The sequence below is a fragment of the Megascapheus bottae genome, chromosome 12, assembly GCF_031878675.1.
Source record: "Megascapheus bottae isolate mThoBot1 chromosome 12, mThoBot2.hap1, whole genome shotgun sequence".
NCBI lineage: Eukaryota > Metazoa > Chordata > Mammalia > Rodentia > Geomyidae > Megascapheus > Megascapheus bottae.
This window is the reverse complement of record NC_143520.1, coordinates 60,650,854-60,669,141: the sequence shown is the minus strand read 5'-3', so window position 1 is coordinate 60,669,141 and position 18,288 is coordinate 60,650,854. Positions and strand designations below refer to the sequence as shown.

Below are 18,288 nucleotides of genomic sequence, written 5' to 3'. Positions count from 1 at the left end.
ATAAATCTAGAACGAATTGGAATATGAACCACTGGAATAATAATTACTGATGTATACTTATTTTCTTTTTAAAAGATCCTTTATTTTCTGCTGTGAAAAACTTCTCAGAAGCTGCTTCAGATTTCCATAGAAGACTTAAGCAAGTTGACCTTGACAAGTAAGTTTTAAATGCCTATTGTTTTGAAGAGCTGTCTGTTGTTTAAGATTGAAGACTGAACTGTTTTCATTCAGTCAGCTCTACCTCAGTGCTATTCAAATTGTGGTCACCAAAACTTCTTCATTATCACCACCACCAACACCCTGGAGCTTGTTAGAAGGAAAAAATCAGACCCCACTCTCTGCAAATTGGATTAAAATCCTGCTTTTTAATAAGACTATAAGATGATTCATGTTAGGCTTTCAGCAGGGGAGCACTGCCAATCCTCATAGGCTGAAAGATAAGGGCTAGAGGAATGTCTTGAGTTTACATGATGAGAATTCAGTTCCCAGCCAGCAATTCCATGGATTTAAGTGCATATGAAAAATATTTAAGTCTTTGTCCAATATGCTGCTTGTCAGTTTACAAATACTTCTTTGATAAGTGTTCACATGTCATTAAACATCTTGCAATTTTCAGGTTGAAATTAGTTTAAAAGTTATATTCAAAGCCAATCATTATGTAATAAGTGTAAATTGATCCAATGGAAAGTCCACAATGTATTTAATCTTTTACTTAATCAAAAAGCAGAAAGCATATTACTTATTTTGAAGAGCCTCCCTTCCTTTTTGGATTGTAATAAAGGGAATTTGTGTAGCTTACAGACATTGTAAAGATTCCCTGTGGGAAGAGACTCTCCCACACATGTGTGCTGCTGCCATGGCTTCTTATGGATCCTGGCACTACCACTCATTCTTGGTTACTCAGCCCCCATTCTACTCCTTGGATCCACAGTAAATGGAATTTCTTATCAGGAATGACTTGATAGGAATATTCACTCTATCTACTTTCCAAAAGACATGTTTCTTCTGCAGAAAAGTAAAGAGTATCCGTTCTTTGGACAAGTTTCTACTTTTGAAAAATGAAACAATGAAATCCTGGTAGGATTCTGTTAAATATTTATTTTTTAAACTAAAACAAAACTGTTTTTCCCCATTTCTTGGAGTTTATTTCTGCGTCATTTTATATGGTCATATACACAGAGCTATTGAGATATTGTAGTCTTCTTACAAGAACATTCTAGGCATATTCTAGTTATTACACATGAGGGATACAAGCAGTAGATATATTGGTGAAGTGATAATTTTACTTCTTTTGTGTAAATGCACAAAAGGTCACTCTGAGTCTATAGGTAATTCTATTTTAAATTTCTCTAAAAATCTCTAAGCAACTTTTCTTTTTACAATGACTATAGAATCTACATTTCCACCAATAGTGTATAAGATTTCTCTTTAACCACTTTTGTAAACACTTACCTCTTCATTTTCAGATCAAATTCTGATAGTAATGGATATCTCAAAGTGGTTTTTATTTGAATTTTCCTGATTAGTAATGATATTGAGCACTTATAATCATCCCTTTGTCCATATTTTGAGTTCCCCCCCATTTATTTATTTATTTATTTATTTATTTAATTGTTGGGGTAATGTATAGAGGGTTTACAATTACATTCATCATGTAGTGGGTGCATTATTTTTCACACATTGATATCCTTAAAAACAAAGATGTTGTTATTTTAAATGCTAGAAGCATGACCCTGCTGATAGTATATATTGCTTACCATGTAAAGCATAATGGTGCTAATAGGAATTATGTTTAAAAAGCTTATTTTTATTTTTTCCAAGCCTTATTTTTATTTGATATTACTTTAAACATAGTTCCATGGTAAAGTCTTCTTATTTTGTTTTATTGAAGTGTGCAACATCATCAGTTTCAGGACATGTTCACACACACTACTTTGATGAATTTACACACCCTACATTCTGCATTACCTTCTCTGGTTTCTTTTCTCTCTTGTGGGTTCCCTTTCCTCTTCACAAATAGTCACAGCTTTAAGAATGCTTATGACGAAGTTCTTTTCTATTTATGGTTCTAATTATGTTTTTTGTTGTCAAAGTCCCATTGCAGTGAGAATTGTGAATGACCAATTGATGCTCCTGGAAAGAGCATTCATAGATCCCCTTGGCTTACCGGGGAGGAGATTCTACAGGTAAGGAAACTGGGATTCCCTAAAAGACACTTAAAATACGTACATGGAAAAAGAAACAAAAGCATACCAAAACTTGGTTTAAAACATAAGCCATGAGTAAGTGAATGTGTTCACTGATGAGATGATGGTTATGATTACTTATTCAATAATATAATATATAATGTAAGAAAAAATTAATTATACATGTGTTCAATGGAAGTTTAAGAAGATCTCTGGAACAAAATCTTCAAGCTTTAGAATTTTAAAGGTCTTAGAATTCATTCAAACACATCCATTGACATGAAACCTTTTTACAGGGCTCATACATACTTACCAAGTCGGCATTTATTTCAATTTTAGAACTATGAAAACCTTATTATTGAATGAGATGGCGAAATTTTTCGAAAATTCTCTTCGTAAAGATCTCAGATGTATTATTCTATAACATTCTCTGTTATCCTCTTTTGTTCTCTATAATAAATTAAGTCTAATTGTATTTTCTTACATTTTTGGATTTGTAAACAGTTCCTCTGAAAAAGCACCCTGGTTATTTGTATCTCCAGGCATGGTTTTGCTATGAAGGACTATATACACTTTTGATAGTCTTGTCTTTCTTAAGGTCCCTTTTAATTAACTTTGGTTTCTTGGTGGAAATGAGAAAGGTTCTAGCATTTAGAGTGAGAGCATTCAACTGTGTTGAAGTATATTTATAGATGTGTAGTTTAGTCACACATACAGATTTCTATGTGTTAATAGTCTTTAAAAGCTTATTACTGTTCATATTTGAAGATACCATTAGGGCTGTTTGCCGTTTAGGAAGTATAATCTGGGAAAGTTATTTTTCTAAGTCTCAGATTGATCAGCTATAAGAGAGATTGTAATTGCTTTAACTCCAATTGCTTTCACTTTTCACTTTTTAGATTTAATACATGACAAAGATTTAGCTCAAAGAGATATATACCTAAAAATGTCAGCTTTCCTTTTTCTTTTTCTCAGTCCTGAGTCTTGAATTGAGGGCCTAAGTACTGGCCCTGAGCTTCTTTGGCCTAGTGACCACAGCTTCACTTCCAGCTTTTTTTGGAATTTTATTGGAGATAACAGTCTCATAGACTTTCCTACCCAGGGTGAGGTTGAACTGCAATCCTCAGATCTCAACCTCCTGAGACATTACAGGCATGAGCCACCAGTGCCCAGCTTAATGCCAACTATTTTGATGTTATGCATACATTGATTGACAAGTGGAGTAACTGTTTATATAAAAGTTGCAATGCCAACATTTAGACTTGTTATTATTAGATATTCTTTTAAATTTGTTTTTAACTCAATCATCTATTTCTTATAAATATAAAAAGTGCATAATATAGAAGCACATGGTATAAAGAGAATTCTTCTTCAGGCATTCCCTCACACACTACATCAAACCAAATGTAATAGATGGTAGGAAACAATCCTAGAACACTCAGACAGGAGCTAAACATGGCTAGAGCACTGTTAAATATTGTTAGAATGCTGTCGCTGACACACTTTTGTTATAAGAATTCTTTTGAAAGCTGCTCTTAGCCTAACAAAAGACCAGTTGTCCTAACTTCCACACCAGCTTTGGGGGGAGGGGAGAGGGAGAAGGTTTAGAGGGATGACACATTAGTCCAAGAGAATTCTTGTGATTATAGTAATCAGAATCCTTTATTTGCATAATGGTCTGTACTATGACTTTTCTGTTTGGTGGGGACATTCCCCTGCCCCAAATCAGGCTGACCACTGGCTTTGTGAACAGCTAGGAGACACCTTCTATTGCCTTGCTGAGTTATAACACCAGATCCAATAAAGACTTTCTTTCAAGTAATTTGCCCACATCTTTTGAACTGGCAACATGAAGAAAAAGGTGAAAAGCAGCAGCAGAGGGAAAGAAGATGTCTGAAAGGTCAACAGTGAGGCCAGCAAGCTAAGTCACCCAGCAAAAACTGATGAGAACAAAGGTCAGCCACCAATTGGGAGCAGTGGATTGGCGAGAGAGAGAGAGAGAGAGAGAGAGAGAGAGAGAGAGAGAGAGAGAGAGAGAGAGAGAGAGAGAGAGAGAGAGAGAGAGAGAGAGAGAGAGAGAGGGGGGGGGAAGCAAAACTAACAGTAGCTGGTTGGATCTGGTAGGCAGAGACCTCTCTGGTCCCCAAAGATACTTGCTTATAGAGCACTGAATCCTAAGTGGGCCCTTCCAGGGACCTCAGACCTGAACCCCAAGGACCAAATCTCATCCATGATCCATCATCCTTGTCAAAGATTACCCATTACCCACTGTCATCCAGGCAGCTGGACCAACTGGAGGAGCTCCTCACTCATGGACCCCAGCAACCTGGTTTCTAACATAAGCCAGCCAAAACTATCAGTTCCACTGTTCTTGGGGAAAAAATCGATTTTCAACATGAAGATTTTTGGCACATTCATTTGAATATATACATCTATACCTGTTCATGTTCGTGAATGTAAAAATGTCTATACATAAAATTTGTATGTCCATGCAAATGTGTGTATCTTCGTATATTGTCTGTATTTGTTTATAAGTGAATATATACTTATATACACATGCATATTTTGGTAAAACATGTAACTATTTCTTTACATGAATGGAATCATGTACTATTTTAAAACTTGCTTTAAGATTCTATCTTGGAGATTTTTCAATGTCAGCTTAGTTCTAGTTCCTCATCAGCTGGATACCATTTGTAGCTGTGTGTGGCTTTTTTGGTGCTTAATTGCTGATAATTGTAGTCTCATGTACTTTACTGACTGGGCTGGCTTTGAATTCCAAACCTCAGCTCTCAGCCTCCTGAGTAGCAAGGATAACGGGTGTGTGCCATCAATGCCAGCTAATTTTATAATTAATTTTTCTTTATTGAAATTTTTAACTAGTCTTTTCTCCTACTTACTATTATTTAGTGTACTTCAATAAGATTCCCTATGCCATATCTGAACATTTATTAATGTACCTATTGCCAGAATCAGAGGACATTTTCAAATTAGTATACTCTAAAAATCTCTTCCCAAAGGATAGCAGTGTTTCTTAGCTACACTTTAATAACCAAGTATTAAGACTTTGAAGGAGTTCAGGGCTGTTTCAATTTTTTTCATGGCATTCTCTATTCTTTGCCTTCATGGTTTTGAGGGCTCCTTGATGAAATCGATATGAAATCGATATGTTGCACACTGACAATTTTCCCAGTGGCTTCTGAGATGTGTATTGATATTAACTGTGGTTACTAAGATTTTTTTTTTTTTTGGTCAGTTGTGGGGCTTGATCTCTGGGCCTGGGCACTATCTCTGAGCTCTTCAACTCAAGGCTAGCATTCTACCACTTGAGCCACAATGCTCCTTCTAGAACTTTTCATTATTTTAAATGTTTTGTTTTCCTTGTAGGCACATCATCTTTGCTCCAAGTAGCCACAACAAATACGCTGGAGAATCGTTTCCTGGAATTTATGATGCAATGTTTGATATTGAAAATAGAGCTGACCCTCATCTAGCTTGGACAGAAGTAAAGAAGCATATTTCTATTGCTGCTTTTACAATTCAAGCAGCAGCAGGGACACTGAGAGAGGTGTTATAGGAACATCTTGGTCAAATGCCTTACCAATTAAAGGTGTTTCAGAAACTCTGAGGATGAAATCAGTCTTCTTTTCTAACCATTCATGAAACCAAAATATTCTGGACTTGTGCATTATTCAACATGTAAGATTTTTCACTCTTGCATACATGTCCAGAATCTGGAGACAAACCAAGTGTCCATCAATGGATGAAAGGACAGACAGTGGTATACTACTCAGCAACAAAAAAAAAAATGAGGGCTGGGAGTTTGGCCTAGTGATAGAGTACTTGCCTAGCATGCACAAAGATCCAGGTTCGATTCCTTGGTGCCACATACATTGAAAAAGCTGGAAGGGGTGCAAAGGCTCAAGTGGTAGAGCACTAACCCTGAGAAAGTCTAAGGACAGTGCTCAGGCCCTGAGTTCAAGCCCAGGACTGGCAAAAAAAAAAAATGAAAGGGCAGCTGGGAGTGTGGCCTAGCGTTAGAGTACTTGCCTAGCATGCACGAAGATCCAGGTTCGATTTCTTGGTACCACATACACAGAAAAACCTGGAAGGGGTGCTAAGGCTCAAGTGGTAGAGCACTAACCTTGAGAAAGTCTAAGGACAGTGCTCAGGCCCTGAGTTCAAGCCCAGGACTGGCAAAAAAAAAATGAAAGGGCAGCTGGGAGTGTGGCCTAGCGTTAGAGTATTTGCCTAGCATGCACGAGGTCCTGGATTTGATTCCTCGGTGCCACATACACAGGACTGGCAGAGGAAGAAGAAGAAGAAGAAGAAGAAGAAGAAGAAGAAGAAGAAGAAGAAGAAGAAGAAGAAGAAGAAGAAGAGGAGGAGGAGGAGGAGGAGGAGGAGGAGGAGGAGGAGGAGGAGGAGGAGGAGGAGGAGGAGGAGGAGGAGGAGGAAGAATCTGTCAATATATGCAATATTATTGCCAGACATTTTTAGGTAAAAATTGCTACGTACAAAAGTACTTAAAACGGGTTCATTTTAATGTATGAAAGTTCTTTTCCACTTACCCTCCTTCCCACCACAAACATACAAGAAATAAGAAGTTGTTAGGGAAATTGAAGTGGAACATCTGTAAAAATCATCATAGGATGCAATCATCAGAAAGAATTCAATAATACCTCCACTTTTGATCATTTCATCTCTACTAAAGAAACATGGAAGTCTGATGTATATGGAAATAACTACCAAAAATCTCCACACTTAACTTCTATAAAGCAAGCATGTTACTGTCTAAAATTGTCAGAAATAATTAAAGCTTCATTAAGAAAGGGAGGGATGCTGGGCGCTGTGGCTCACTCCTGTAGTCCTAGCTACCCAGGAGGCTGAGATCTGAGGATCTCAGATCGTGAGACTGTTATATCCAATTAACCACTAGACAAATGGATGTGGCACTGTGGATAGCTGAAAAGCTTAGGGACAGCACCCAGGCCCAGAGTTCAAGCTCCACGACCGACCAAAAAAGAAAAAAAAAAAGGTGGGGTGAGGTATAATAAGGTCTTGCCTGATTCAGGCTAGCCCTGGGTTCAATACACAACATGTACATTCTCACACATTACAACTTTGGTTGTTCTACAATATCCGAGTTAAGAATAAAACACAATAACAACAACAAAAACTAAAAAACTAGAAGAGCATTTATAGAAACCTATTTCTTATATACCCCAATATGGCATCTCACTGGCTCCCCATAAATGACATGTACAGTAAAAGCCATCAAGAAAAATTTATGTTCTATTTATTCTATTTTTGTTTCTTCTGCTTAAAAGAAATAACTAATATTCTGCTTAAAAGGGAATGCGGTATGTAATTTATGAAGCACTTTTTTTTTTTTGGCCAGTTCTAGGCTTGAGCTCAGGGCCTGACCACTTGCTCAGCACCACTTCCAGCTTTTTTCTATGTATGTGGTACCGAGGAATCGAACCCGGGTCTTTGTGCATGCTAGGCAAGCACTCTATCACTCGGTCAAACTCCCAGCCCCTGAAGCACTTTTTAAAACATACAAAATCAGTGTTTTGTAAAAATATGTTCTCAGATCAGGGAGTTAACTTCATAGCCAGGCTAAAACACTTCAATAGATCACTTTAGTTGGAGCTTCAGAGCTTTCTTAACATATTGTTTGTAGAAAAGATAGGCGGTTAAAGCCTATAATTCATACTTTTCTACTGTATCTCTGGATATCAGTTCCTTCTATTACTTCCAAAATATTCTAACAGACAAAATTTCTGACTGGGATTGAACCTAGGTCCTTGCAAGTTCTCTACCACTCAAACTACACCATGTCCTTTTATATTTATTGCTTTTGTTACTGGGCTTTTCCCAGCAGGCTTCAAACTCAGAATACTCTGAGTAACTGGGATCACAGGTGTGAACCACTATACTTGGCTACTGTTGGTTAGCTTTCTTGAAGCAGACATAGCTTGACAAAAAACTAAGTAAGACTTGGGGTATGTCTGTCATCTTTGAAACTTTTCTTCCAATTTATTTTGTCTTTTAATCAACTGCTGATCAACATGGACAGAGCATGTGATTATGTGGCATATACTGCTATCTATGACACTAGATGAATTATATGTATAGTACAGCTAGTACCACATAAACTGTTTGAAATTTTTTTCTCTTGACCATTTGAGATTACTTGAATAGATACTCTCCTTTCACTTCCTTGTTCAAAGCCCTCTGTGAAGGATTATGTTCCTTAAAGATATTTTGTTAATCAAAGTGTCTTGCATGATTTATGACTGTTAAAAAATCAACTTTAAATAATCCAGAAATTCATTGTCATTTAAAAATTTAACCACAATGTGAATATAACAAATTGTCTAATAAAAGGAAATTAACAGGCAATGTGTTTTAGCAGAAACTCTAAAACTTTATTCTATAGAGAATACTGAATGAAATAGGACACAGGGTGTTCACTTAATATTATGAAAAATAAGAAATGAATAGTCTTGGAAGTGACCAACTTACAGGATAAGTTAATCATGTAAACACATTTATATATACACTTTCACATGACTTACTGCTAAAAAAATATTGATAAAATATGGACAGAAAATACCATTTCTTCCAGTCTTCAATATTATTCTAAATTAAGATGAGCATTTGTTCCTTGAATGAATGAGTAGCCATGGACACTTAAAACTTTTAACAGGGATTTCCATACCGGACCTTGTGCTTTTAAATAGCAGTCAATTGCTTTGATTGCAACCAACAGGAAAAACCAGATCAAATGCAAAACATATTTAAAGACAGTACAGAACTACAGAATTAATGACTAGAGGCACTGAAGCTTTTAACATACCTTTTGATTTAACTTTTGCTGTTGTTGGAAGTGGTACTGGAATTTGAGTTCATGCCTCACACTTCAGCCATACCTCCAGCCATTTTTATCTTTTGAACAGTAGTAGATTCTACTTTATGCTTCTCATATAGCTAGGCTTGGTGCAAACTACTGCACCCAAGTTTTTATTTGATGAAATAGGGTCTTATGAACTTTTATTTACTCTAGCATTGAGTTGAATTTTTTTTCTCATCTTTCTGAATAGCTAGGACAAAATAACAACAATGAAGCACTGTCTCACCGTGAGAACATCTTTTTAGAAGTCTTAGTACATCTAGACAAGAGTACTTCTCACAGGGCCTCCTAGACAGTAAACAGTACAAGTTTTTCTTGAGGGAATTCATTAACTCCAGTTAAAGGTCATAGTTCAAACTTGGCACAGACTTAAGCACTTTGCTGAGGATAATCAGGTTACCTCGGTAGCTCCATGTTCTACCATGATGTACTAGAATCTAAAGAAAGAAAGCTCAATCATATATCATGTTTACTTAAGGGAAAAAAAGAATAGGAGCTAAGCAGTTTTTCAGCCTATCCCAGGCCATCTCAGGCTGTTTCACACCCAACTCTTTCTTCATGTTTGTCTCAGTTTTTGTTTTCTGTTTTAAATTTTATGATCAGGGTAATGTATAGAGGGGTTGCAGTTACATTCATATGGTGATGAGTACATTACTTCTTGAACGTGGTTACCCTTTTTCATGTTTTTTTTCCCCCTCTTTCCCTCCCCAACCCCCTCCTAAGTGTAAAGTTCATTTCCAACATATTGTCTTGTGAACTGATTGTTACACTGGTTTATCCTTTGGCCTTTATCTCATCATGTTGTTTTATTCCTTCCTTTCCCTGATTCAAATAAACAAATGAATGCATATACAATACACCAGGTACCAAAGTCAGATACAACAACAGGGGATAAACCATAAGGGGGAAAAAAAAAGAAGAGAAAAAAGAAAAACAAGAGTAAAGAAATAACTTCATGGGGCTGGGAGCATAGCCTACTGGTAGAGTGCTCTCCTAGCATGCATGAAGCTGGGTATGATTCCTTAGTACCACATACACAGAAAAAGGCTGAAGTTCTGCTGTGGCTCAACCAGAGCAGAATGACAGAGTGCCAGCCTTGAGCAAACAAACAAACAAAAACGTGTACAGGGACAGTGCCCAGGCCCTGAGTTGAAGCCCTAGGAGGAGCAAAAAAATAATAATAACCTCTATGGAAAGCAGTATGGCAGTTCCTCAACACTAAACACAGGGCTCCCCTAGGACTCAGCAATTCTGTCACTTGGTGGATGCCAATCGTCCAGAAACAAGGGCATACTAAATACGCTAGCACAATGATGTTCACTGTAGCGCTGTTTAACATAGTGAAGATATGGAACTAACCCAGATGCCCCTCAGTGGATCAACAAGATGTGGTATTTATAAACAATGGAATTCTACGTGCCATCAGAAAGAACGACATCACCCCATTTGTAAGGAAATGGAAAGACTTGGAAAAAATCATATTAAGTAAGCCAGACTCAAAGGAACATAGGCTCAATGGTTTCCCCCATTTGTCATAATTAGTATAAACCTTGCACTCTCCTAGTCGAGCTTTACAACCTAAATACATAAGGCCATATAGAATAAGGCTAAATGAAAGGATCTCTAGGATATGGAAACAAGAGCCATATAATGTGATTGTTGTTCTTAAGGTACTATGTTATTTCTCATCGCTGTTGTTGTCTCTTAGTTACCTCATATTGTTACAGTATCTTACCTTGTTACCTGATATACTGTACATGTTTATTTATTTGAAATAGGATAGGGAAGAGGGAGAAACAAGATGAGTGAAGGGGGTGGGGGAAGAGAAATGGGGACAAAAACATGAGGAGTAGCAATGTTTGTGAAGCAATGCACCTTCTATCTGATGAATATAATGAAACCCTTCTATTAATTATAATAAAAACATATTAAAAAATAATAATAGCTTCATATAGTTTGTTAAAAACCACCACTACAAGAATATACCCCGTTTCCACATCCTGGAGTTCATTTCAATTAGCTTCATTCTATAGGGCCATATGCACATCACTTTTGAGCTACTGCACTCCTCTACTAAGAAAATATTAGACATGCTAATTATTACAAATGAGGGATCTTCAGATCTCAGACTCCTGAATAGCATGGATTACAGTTGTGAGCCACCAGTGCAAGCTTGAGCAATGTCTTTAATAAGATACAAATTGATAAGCAATATTGTAGCCATCTTTTGCTTATTTTGCCTAATACAAAAGAAAAAAATTAGGACACTTAGATGCTTAAGATAATTAAACTTGGCCTCCACTTCCAAGAAAGGTCCAAAAACAGGAGACAAAAGACTATTAAATAAAAAGTTAGTAAAGACAGGTTTTGTAAAGAATTGTGTGACATATTTTGGTAGACTTTGTGGGTGTTTTTTGTTGTTTTGTTTTGTTTTTAACCAGTCCTGGCCCTTGACCTCAGGGCCTGAGCACTAGTCATTGGGCTTTCTTGAGGCTTGAGCTCTATCTCTTAAACACAGCATCACTTCTAGCTCTTTCATTGTATATGGTACCGAGGAATTGAACTCGGGTCTTCTTGCGTGCTAGGCAAGCACTCTACCAGTAGGCCAAACTCCCAGCCCCGTGTGGTGAATTTTCAAGCAGACTGAGGGGTTGAAAAGGAATTAGCCAGATAAAGGACTGCATTAAACTGCAGAGCTTCTATATGGCAAAGAACATAGCCAAGTTAATTAGAAAGCCCACAGACTGGAAGCTGTTTGTAAAGGACAACTTTGTGGTCACAAGATTTTCTCCCCATGCCCATCTTCAGTACTTTACTTGTGGAACACAATTTTTTTTTTTTTTTGCTAGTCCTGAGGCTTGAACTTAGGGCCTGGGCACCGTCCTTGGACATTTCTTGCTCAAGGATAATGCTCTTTCACTTGAGCCACAGCTGCCACTTCCAGCTTTTTAGGAGTATGTGGCTCCAATTAATTGAATCCAGGGCTTTGTGCATGCTAGGCAAGTACTCTACCACTAGGATATGCGCCCAGCCACAACTCTAATTGTTAGTGAACATTTAGATTTGTGTGTATGTGTGGCCAAAGCCATATGTGTCCAGTTCCTGTAGAGGATTTAAAGTTTCTTATCTGATTTAAAAAAAAACAAACAAATCCTGGAAGTATGGTATTTTTTAAAAAATAGCAATTTGGGTATTGAGTATCAGTCAGGAATGAACACTAAGTAGCAGGCAATAATTTCAACTTGGGGCTTTCCATGTTAACTTTGTTGTTCTTAGTATCTTGGTTAAGAGTTTAAGAACTTTAGAGGAAAAGTCCACAATTCTAAAATTGAATGTCAGCATTTTCTGTACCTAATATCGAATAACACAGTTCTTTTACTTCTGAATACATAGTACAGTATACATAATACACATAGCATAGTATAATGGGAATATAGTAAATGAAGTTACTTAGTACTTGAAAAGGATACTGTAACTTATGGGACACAGCAAGAGCAGTTTTCTTTTTTTGTTTTCTTTATTTTTTTTATTTAGCAAGAGCAGTTTTAAGAGGTAAATTTATTGCACTAGGAGCCCATATTAAAAAGACAGAAGCTCATGTAAACAACCTAAAGAAATTGAAGCACCTAGAGGAACAAGAAAAAGTAACAACTAGAAGGACAAAAAGAACAAAAATAAAATCGGGAATATCAGAGATTGAAAGATCTACTATAGGGAACAAAATTAGTAAATTAAAAAGTTCTTTGAAAGAGTCAACAAAATTGACAGACCCCTGGCAAGATTAATCAAAAAAAGGAGAGGGAGCACTCAAATAAACAAGATTAGAGATACTACAGGAACAATCACAACTGGTATTCAAGAAATTCAGTCCATTGTGAATAAGTACTTCCAGGGCCTATATTCAAAGAAACAGGAAAATTCAGTAAAAACGGATGATTTTTCTTAAGGAAACATAGGCTACCCACATTGAACCAAGAGATAAGCCAACTGAACAAACCAATTTCATATAATGAGATACCGGGAGCAATCAGTGAAATGCTAACCAAAAAGAGCCCAGGTCCAGACAGTTTCACTATAGAATTCTACAAAATGAATTAATATCTATACTCTTAAACTCTTCCAAGAAACAGAAGCAGAAGGCGTCATACCAAACTCATTTTATGAAGCTAATGTCACACTCATCCCCAAACGAGGGAAAGACCCAACAAAAAAAGAGCACTACACTACAATCAAGTAAGCTTCATCTCACAGGTGCAAGGCTGGTTTAACATTCACAAATCAATTAATGTAATACACCATATCAATAGAGCTAAGGTTAAGAATCATGATTTTTCCAGGTGCCGAGAAGGCATTTGACAAAATAGACAACATCCATTCATGCTGAAAGCACTAGAAAAAAAATAGGAATAGGAGGTACATTCCTTAAAATAATTAAAGTCATATATGACAAATCTAGAGCCAGTAGAAGAGTAGAACCATTAACCTTAAAATCAGGAACAAGGCAGAGATGCCCACTCTCCACTCCTCTTCAATATAGTGTTGGAACCCTTAGCCAGAGCAGTAAGACAAGAAAAGGACATTAAAGGGATCCACATAGGAAAAGAAGAAAATTAAAACTATCCCTATTGGCAAATGACATGATCCTGAACGACTCAATAAACTCCACTCCCAAACTCCTAGCACTAATAAACCACTTTACCAAAGTAGCAGGATACAAAATCAACCTGCAAAATTCAGCAGTCTTTCTGTACACCAACAATGCACAAACAGAAGGCAAAATCAAAAAAATGATCCTATTTGCAATAGCCCCCAAAAGAATAATATATTCAGGAATTAACTTAACCAAAGATGTAAAGAAATTAATAAAACTTATAAAAGCCTAACGAAAGAAATTAAAGAGGATACCAGGAAATGGAAAGACATCCCATGCTCATGGGTAGGGAGAACCAATACAGTGAAAATGGTTATACTGCCAAAATTGATATACAAATTCAATGCAATCCCCATCAAAACCCCAAAGACATTCTTTATGGAAATAGAAGGTGTAATCCAAAGGTTCATATGTAACAAAAGACCTAGAATAGCCAAAACAATTCTAGGCAAAAAGAGCAATGCAGGTGGTATTACAATACCAGACTTCAAACTCTACTATAGAGCCATAATAACAAAAACAGCATGGTATTGGCACAAAAATAGACCAGAAGATCAATGGAACAGAAGATCCAGAAATAAAACTACATACCTACAGTCAACTTATATTTGACAAAAGAGCCAGGGATATACAGTGGAACACAGCCTATTTAATTATTGGTGCTGGCAAAACTGGGCAACCACATGCAGAATACTAAAAATTGATCCCAGCCTATCGCCATGCACTAACTCAAGACAGATCAAAGACATCAATATCAAACCTCAATGAAACCTTGAAACTGTTACAAGAGTAGGAGAGACACTGGAACTCATAGGCACAGGCAAAAACTTCCTGAACAGAGCCCCAGGGTCACAACAGATTGGAGAGAGACTCAACAAATGGGACTACCTAAAAATAAACCAGTCACTAAATGGGCAAAGAGAGACTTAACTAAAGAGAGACTTATCAAAAGTGGCTGAAATGGCGAAAAAAAAAAAAAGAGAGAGAGAGAGAAAATGCTCATCACCCATGATCATAAAGGTAATGCAAATAAAAACCCTACAATAACATTTTACCCCAATTAGAATGGCCAATATTCTGAACTCAGACAATGACATATCCTGGCGGGATTGTGGAGAAAGAGTAACCCTTCTGCACTGGAAGGCAGTATGGAGGATTCTCAAAGAACTGAAAATAGACCTTCCCTATGATCTGCCATACCACTCCTGGGCATCTATCCTGAACAACATATTCCACGATATGATAAGGACAGCTGCTCAGACATGTTCATCTGTGAATTATTCACAACATCCAAGCGAAAGAAACAACCCAGATGCCCTACTGCAGATGGATACAAAAAAATGTGATATATATATACACACACACATATACACACATACACACACACATACACAATGGAATTTTACATAGCCAACAGACAAGATAAAATAATTGCATTCACTAGAAGTGGATGAAACTAGAGCAAATCATGTAGAGTGAGGTAGGTCAAGACCAAAGGAACATAAGGGGCATGGTCTCCTTGATATGTAGATATTAGATCCGAACAGTACAAAAGCGATGAGTTAATATTTGGGCATCTAAGATTATGGACATGGTCTCAGAGATATAACTACACAGACATAAAAATCTATGCTGGGCTATATACTCTATAGACATAATGTGTTATTATATAGTTTAGTATCTATGACATACAAACACTCAGCTTAATTTTAATTATGTTCTAAAATCTATGTGCTGTGACTATAGATTTCTTGAATACATTTGAAATATGATGTAAAAATCAATGTTAATAAAATCAAAACCAAAAATTAAAAAATAAATACTATAGCTGCCATGTCTACGTTTCAAGTTAATATTTGTAATATCCCCAAATTCCTAAACCCAAATTCCAAACAGAATGTCTGAAATATGTAGTTGAGACTAGAGGCCTAGTAATGTCTAGCTTTGATTTTAATTGTATTATTGGCTTTCCGCTCTTTAAAATGTTCCCTTCTGCTACCACTAGATCTTTTTTTTCTGGCAAGCTATGTAGCTTTAATTGAAGACAAAGGGGGACTTAAAGAATCCTTTGAAGAATGGAAACTGGCCCAAGTTGGCTTCTAAAAGGAGTAGACATTGTGGTTATAACTGTTGTTGGAATTGGCTTTGCATTAGCCTGTTTTGAGGTTTTACAAGGAATTGTAGTCATTATAATCTTACTTTACATATTAGATTTTATTTTTTCTTAACGCAGATAGCCCTTGTGTTTTCCTCTAAGAATATAGCATGCAAATTGTTGTTCTCATCAATGACAAATCCAGTGTCTATGTTTGAATTGTGTACATCTTTTCTATCCAATCTTCTTTTCCTATTCTAAAACCATTCATATGGGTGAATCAGACTATTTGGGTGGCATATTCTCAGTATTCAGTACATTTTCTGGATTCATTTATTTCCAAATCTGTGAACTACTACACCATACATAAAAGGCAGTCATCATTGTTTTCTGATCAAAAATAACATGCTTTGCTTGCTTATAGTTAAAACAACATCTATATCGTGTCTGTTTGATTTTCAAATCCTGAGATCCAGCAAATTGAATTTCAAATATTAATAATTTGGACAACCTTGCTGCGTACACAAACTTCATGGAGTAAAATCTGCTCCCAAATCTTTGCTTACATTCTATCTTGTTTAACTTCTTTTTCATTTAACCTAGGATTATCTTCAATTTTCATTCTCCTGTCCCATGGGGGACTACGAACCGTTGTTTAAACGGAATTCTACATAGTCAACAGACAAGATAAAATAATGGCATATCCTAAAGTTGGTGAAATCATCAGATGGGTTTTTAGCAGGACATTTAACACTCAGACACAACAACTATGTATTTCATAGGTTTATTCTCTAATAAAATACATCTAACAAAAAACATGGCTCCTGTAGCCTACCATGTGACATGCCAGTGGGTTATGAAAGTCTATTCAGTAAACTGACAAGCAAAAGCAGTGGAGAATAGTGGTTAAAAGCACAGAATAAATAAAGTTGCCTAAACCAGAAGTATTTACTCTAATTTAACCTCTTTTGACCCTGGACAAATGCTACAAATTAGTTTTCTCCTGTGTTCTTTACAAGAGAACTCACCACACTGGGGCCATAAGCATCATGTCCAGTCATTTCAATTCTTAGGATGGAACCTGGTCCATTATTGCTATGTCTGACATTTCCAACAGCCAACCAATATGTCAAGTACTGGGAAAGCTGACCAAAATTGCAAAAATTACATGCATTTGGCAAAGGAATGTAAACAGCAATAAACAGCATACAAAAGTAAAACAATGACATACTTCATTAAGATATTAAGGGGAAAATTACGCTTGGAGAGGTTTCCTTTTCTAAGCTTAAACAGCAAAAATCCTAAAAGAAAAAAAGTTTACAATCTAGCCATATGAGTAATGTATCTATTTAGTGGAGAAATGAGAAATTAAGGTACTTAATACACTATCTTCAAGATCACTATATGTTTAAGGCTGTTAAGTTTCATTTTACTTGACATTAAAGTTGGCCTACCAAATTGGCAACTAAGAAAAATCATTAATGAGCATTTAATAAAAAATTTTCAAGAAAACTATTTTTTTTTCTTTTGCCGAATTTTATTTAAGAAGTAAAACTGAGCAACGAGGATCATGCTTGCAATCTCAGCTGTTCAGGAGGCAGAGATCAGAAGTATCATGATTAGAGGTCACAGGCAAAGGTTAATGAAACCTCATGTCAGGGGCATGACACATACTTAAAATCTCATGTTCAGATAGGAGGATCACAATTTGTGGCCAAGCCAGGAAAAGTTCTGAGATCTCATCTGAAAAATAATGTAAAGCAAAAAGAGATGGGGGCATGGTAGAGCATCTGCTTAGTAAGTGTGAGGTCCTGATTTTGAATCTTAGTATCATCAAAAATAAGAGACACTACCTCATTCGATGTGTGCACACATATAAAACTCTTTTACGGGGCTGGGAGTTTTGCCTAGTGGTTAAAGTGCTTGCCTAGCATGCATGAAGACCCGGGTTCGATTCCTCGGTACCACATACATAGAAAAAAGCTGGAAGTGGTGCTTTGGCTCAAGTGGTAGAGCTCTAGCCTTGAGAAAGTCCAAAGACAGTGCTCAGGCCCTGTGCTCAAGCCCAGGACTGGCAAAAAAAAAAAAAAAAAAAACCAAAAAAACTCTTTTACAACAAAAATTGAGAAGAGTACTGATGTGCCATCCGAAGATTTTTTTCCCAACTACAATAAATTCATCAGAGGGTTCTCTCTTATTCCTGCAGTCACCTAATGACTAGCTGTGCTCATCTATAAGGCCCAATGATGCTAACAAGTAGAATTAATAGACCAATATGGAGATAGCCCTGTTCTGCTTAGAATACAGTCCCAATCAAAACACAGTCTGGACCTGTGCACTCCCTACAAATTGTTTGTTTACAAATAGTGCTAGAGTCATCAACATTTTTCTTCTTGAAGAAAGCTATTCTTCAGGAAGTCTATATGCATTTAAGAAC

The 18,288-nt window shown here is 36.6% G+C and overlaps 1 protein-coding gene across 4 annotated transcripts in view; it reads left to right on the top strand.

The window, feature by feature from the left end:
• Positions 1-5,764, top strand: part of Naalad2 (N-acetylated alpha-linked acidic dipeptidase 2) — a 40,245-nt gene extending 34,481 nt beyond the window's left edge. For 3 of the 4 annotated variants that reach the window (XM_090342478.1, XM_090342479.1, XM_090342481.1), the window contains 3 exons: positions 76-157; positions 2,094-2,186; positions 5,574-5,764. In XM_090342478.1, coding sequence (XP_090198604.1) covers positions 76-157; positions 2,094-2,186; positions 5,574-5,763 — 365 coding nt within the window. In that variant the 3' untranslated portion in view covers position 5,764. Of the gene's footprint in view, positions 1-75; positions 158-2,093; positions 2,187-5,573 lie in introns of those variants that run through there. The other variant, XM_090342480.1, reaches the window with a different exon arrangement.
• Positions 5,765-18,288: the final 12,524 nt, after the last annotated feature.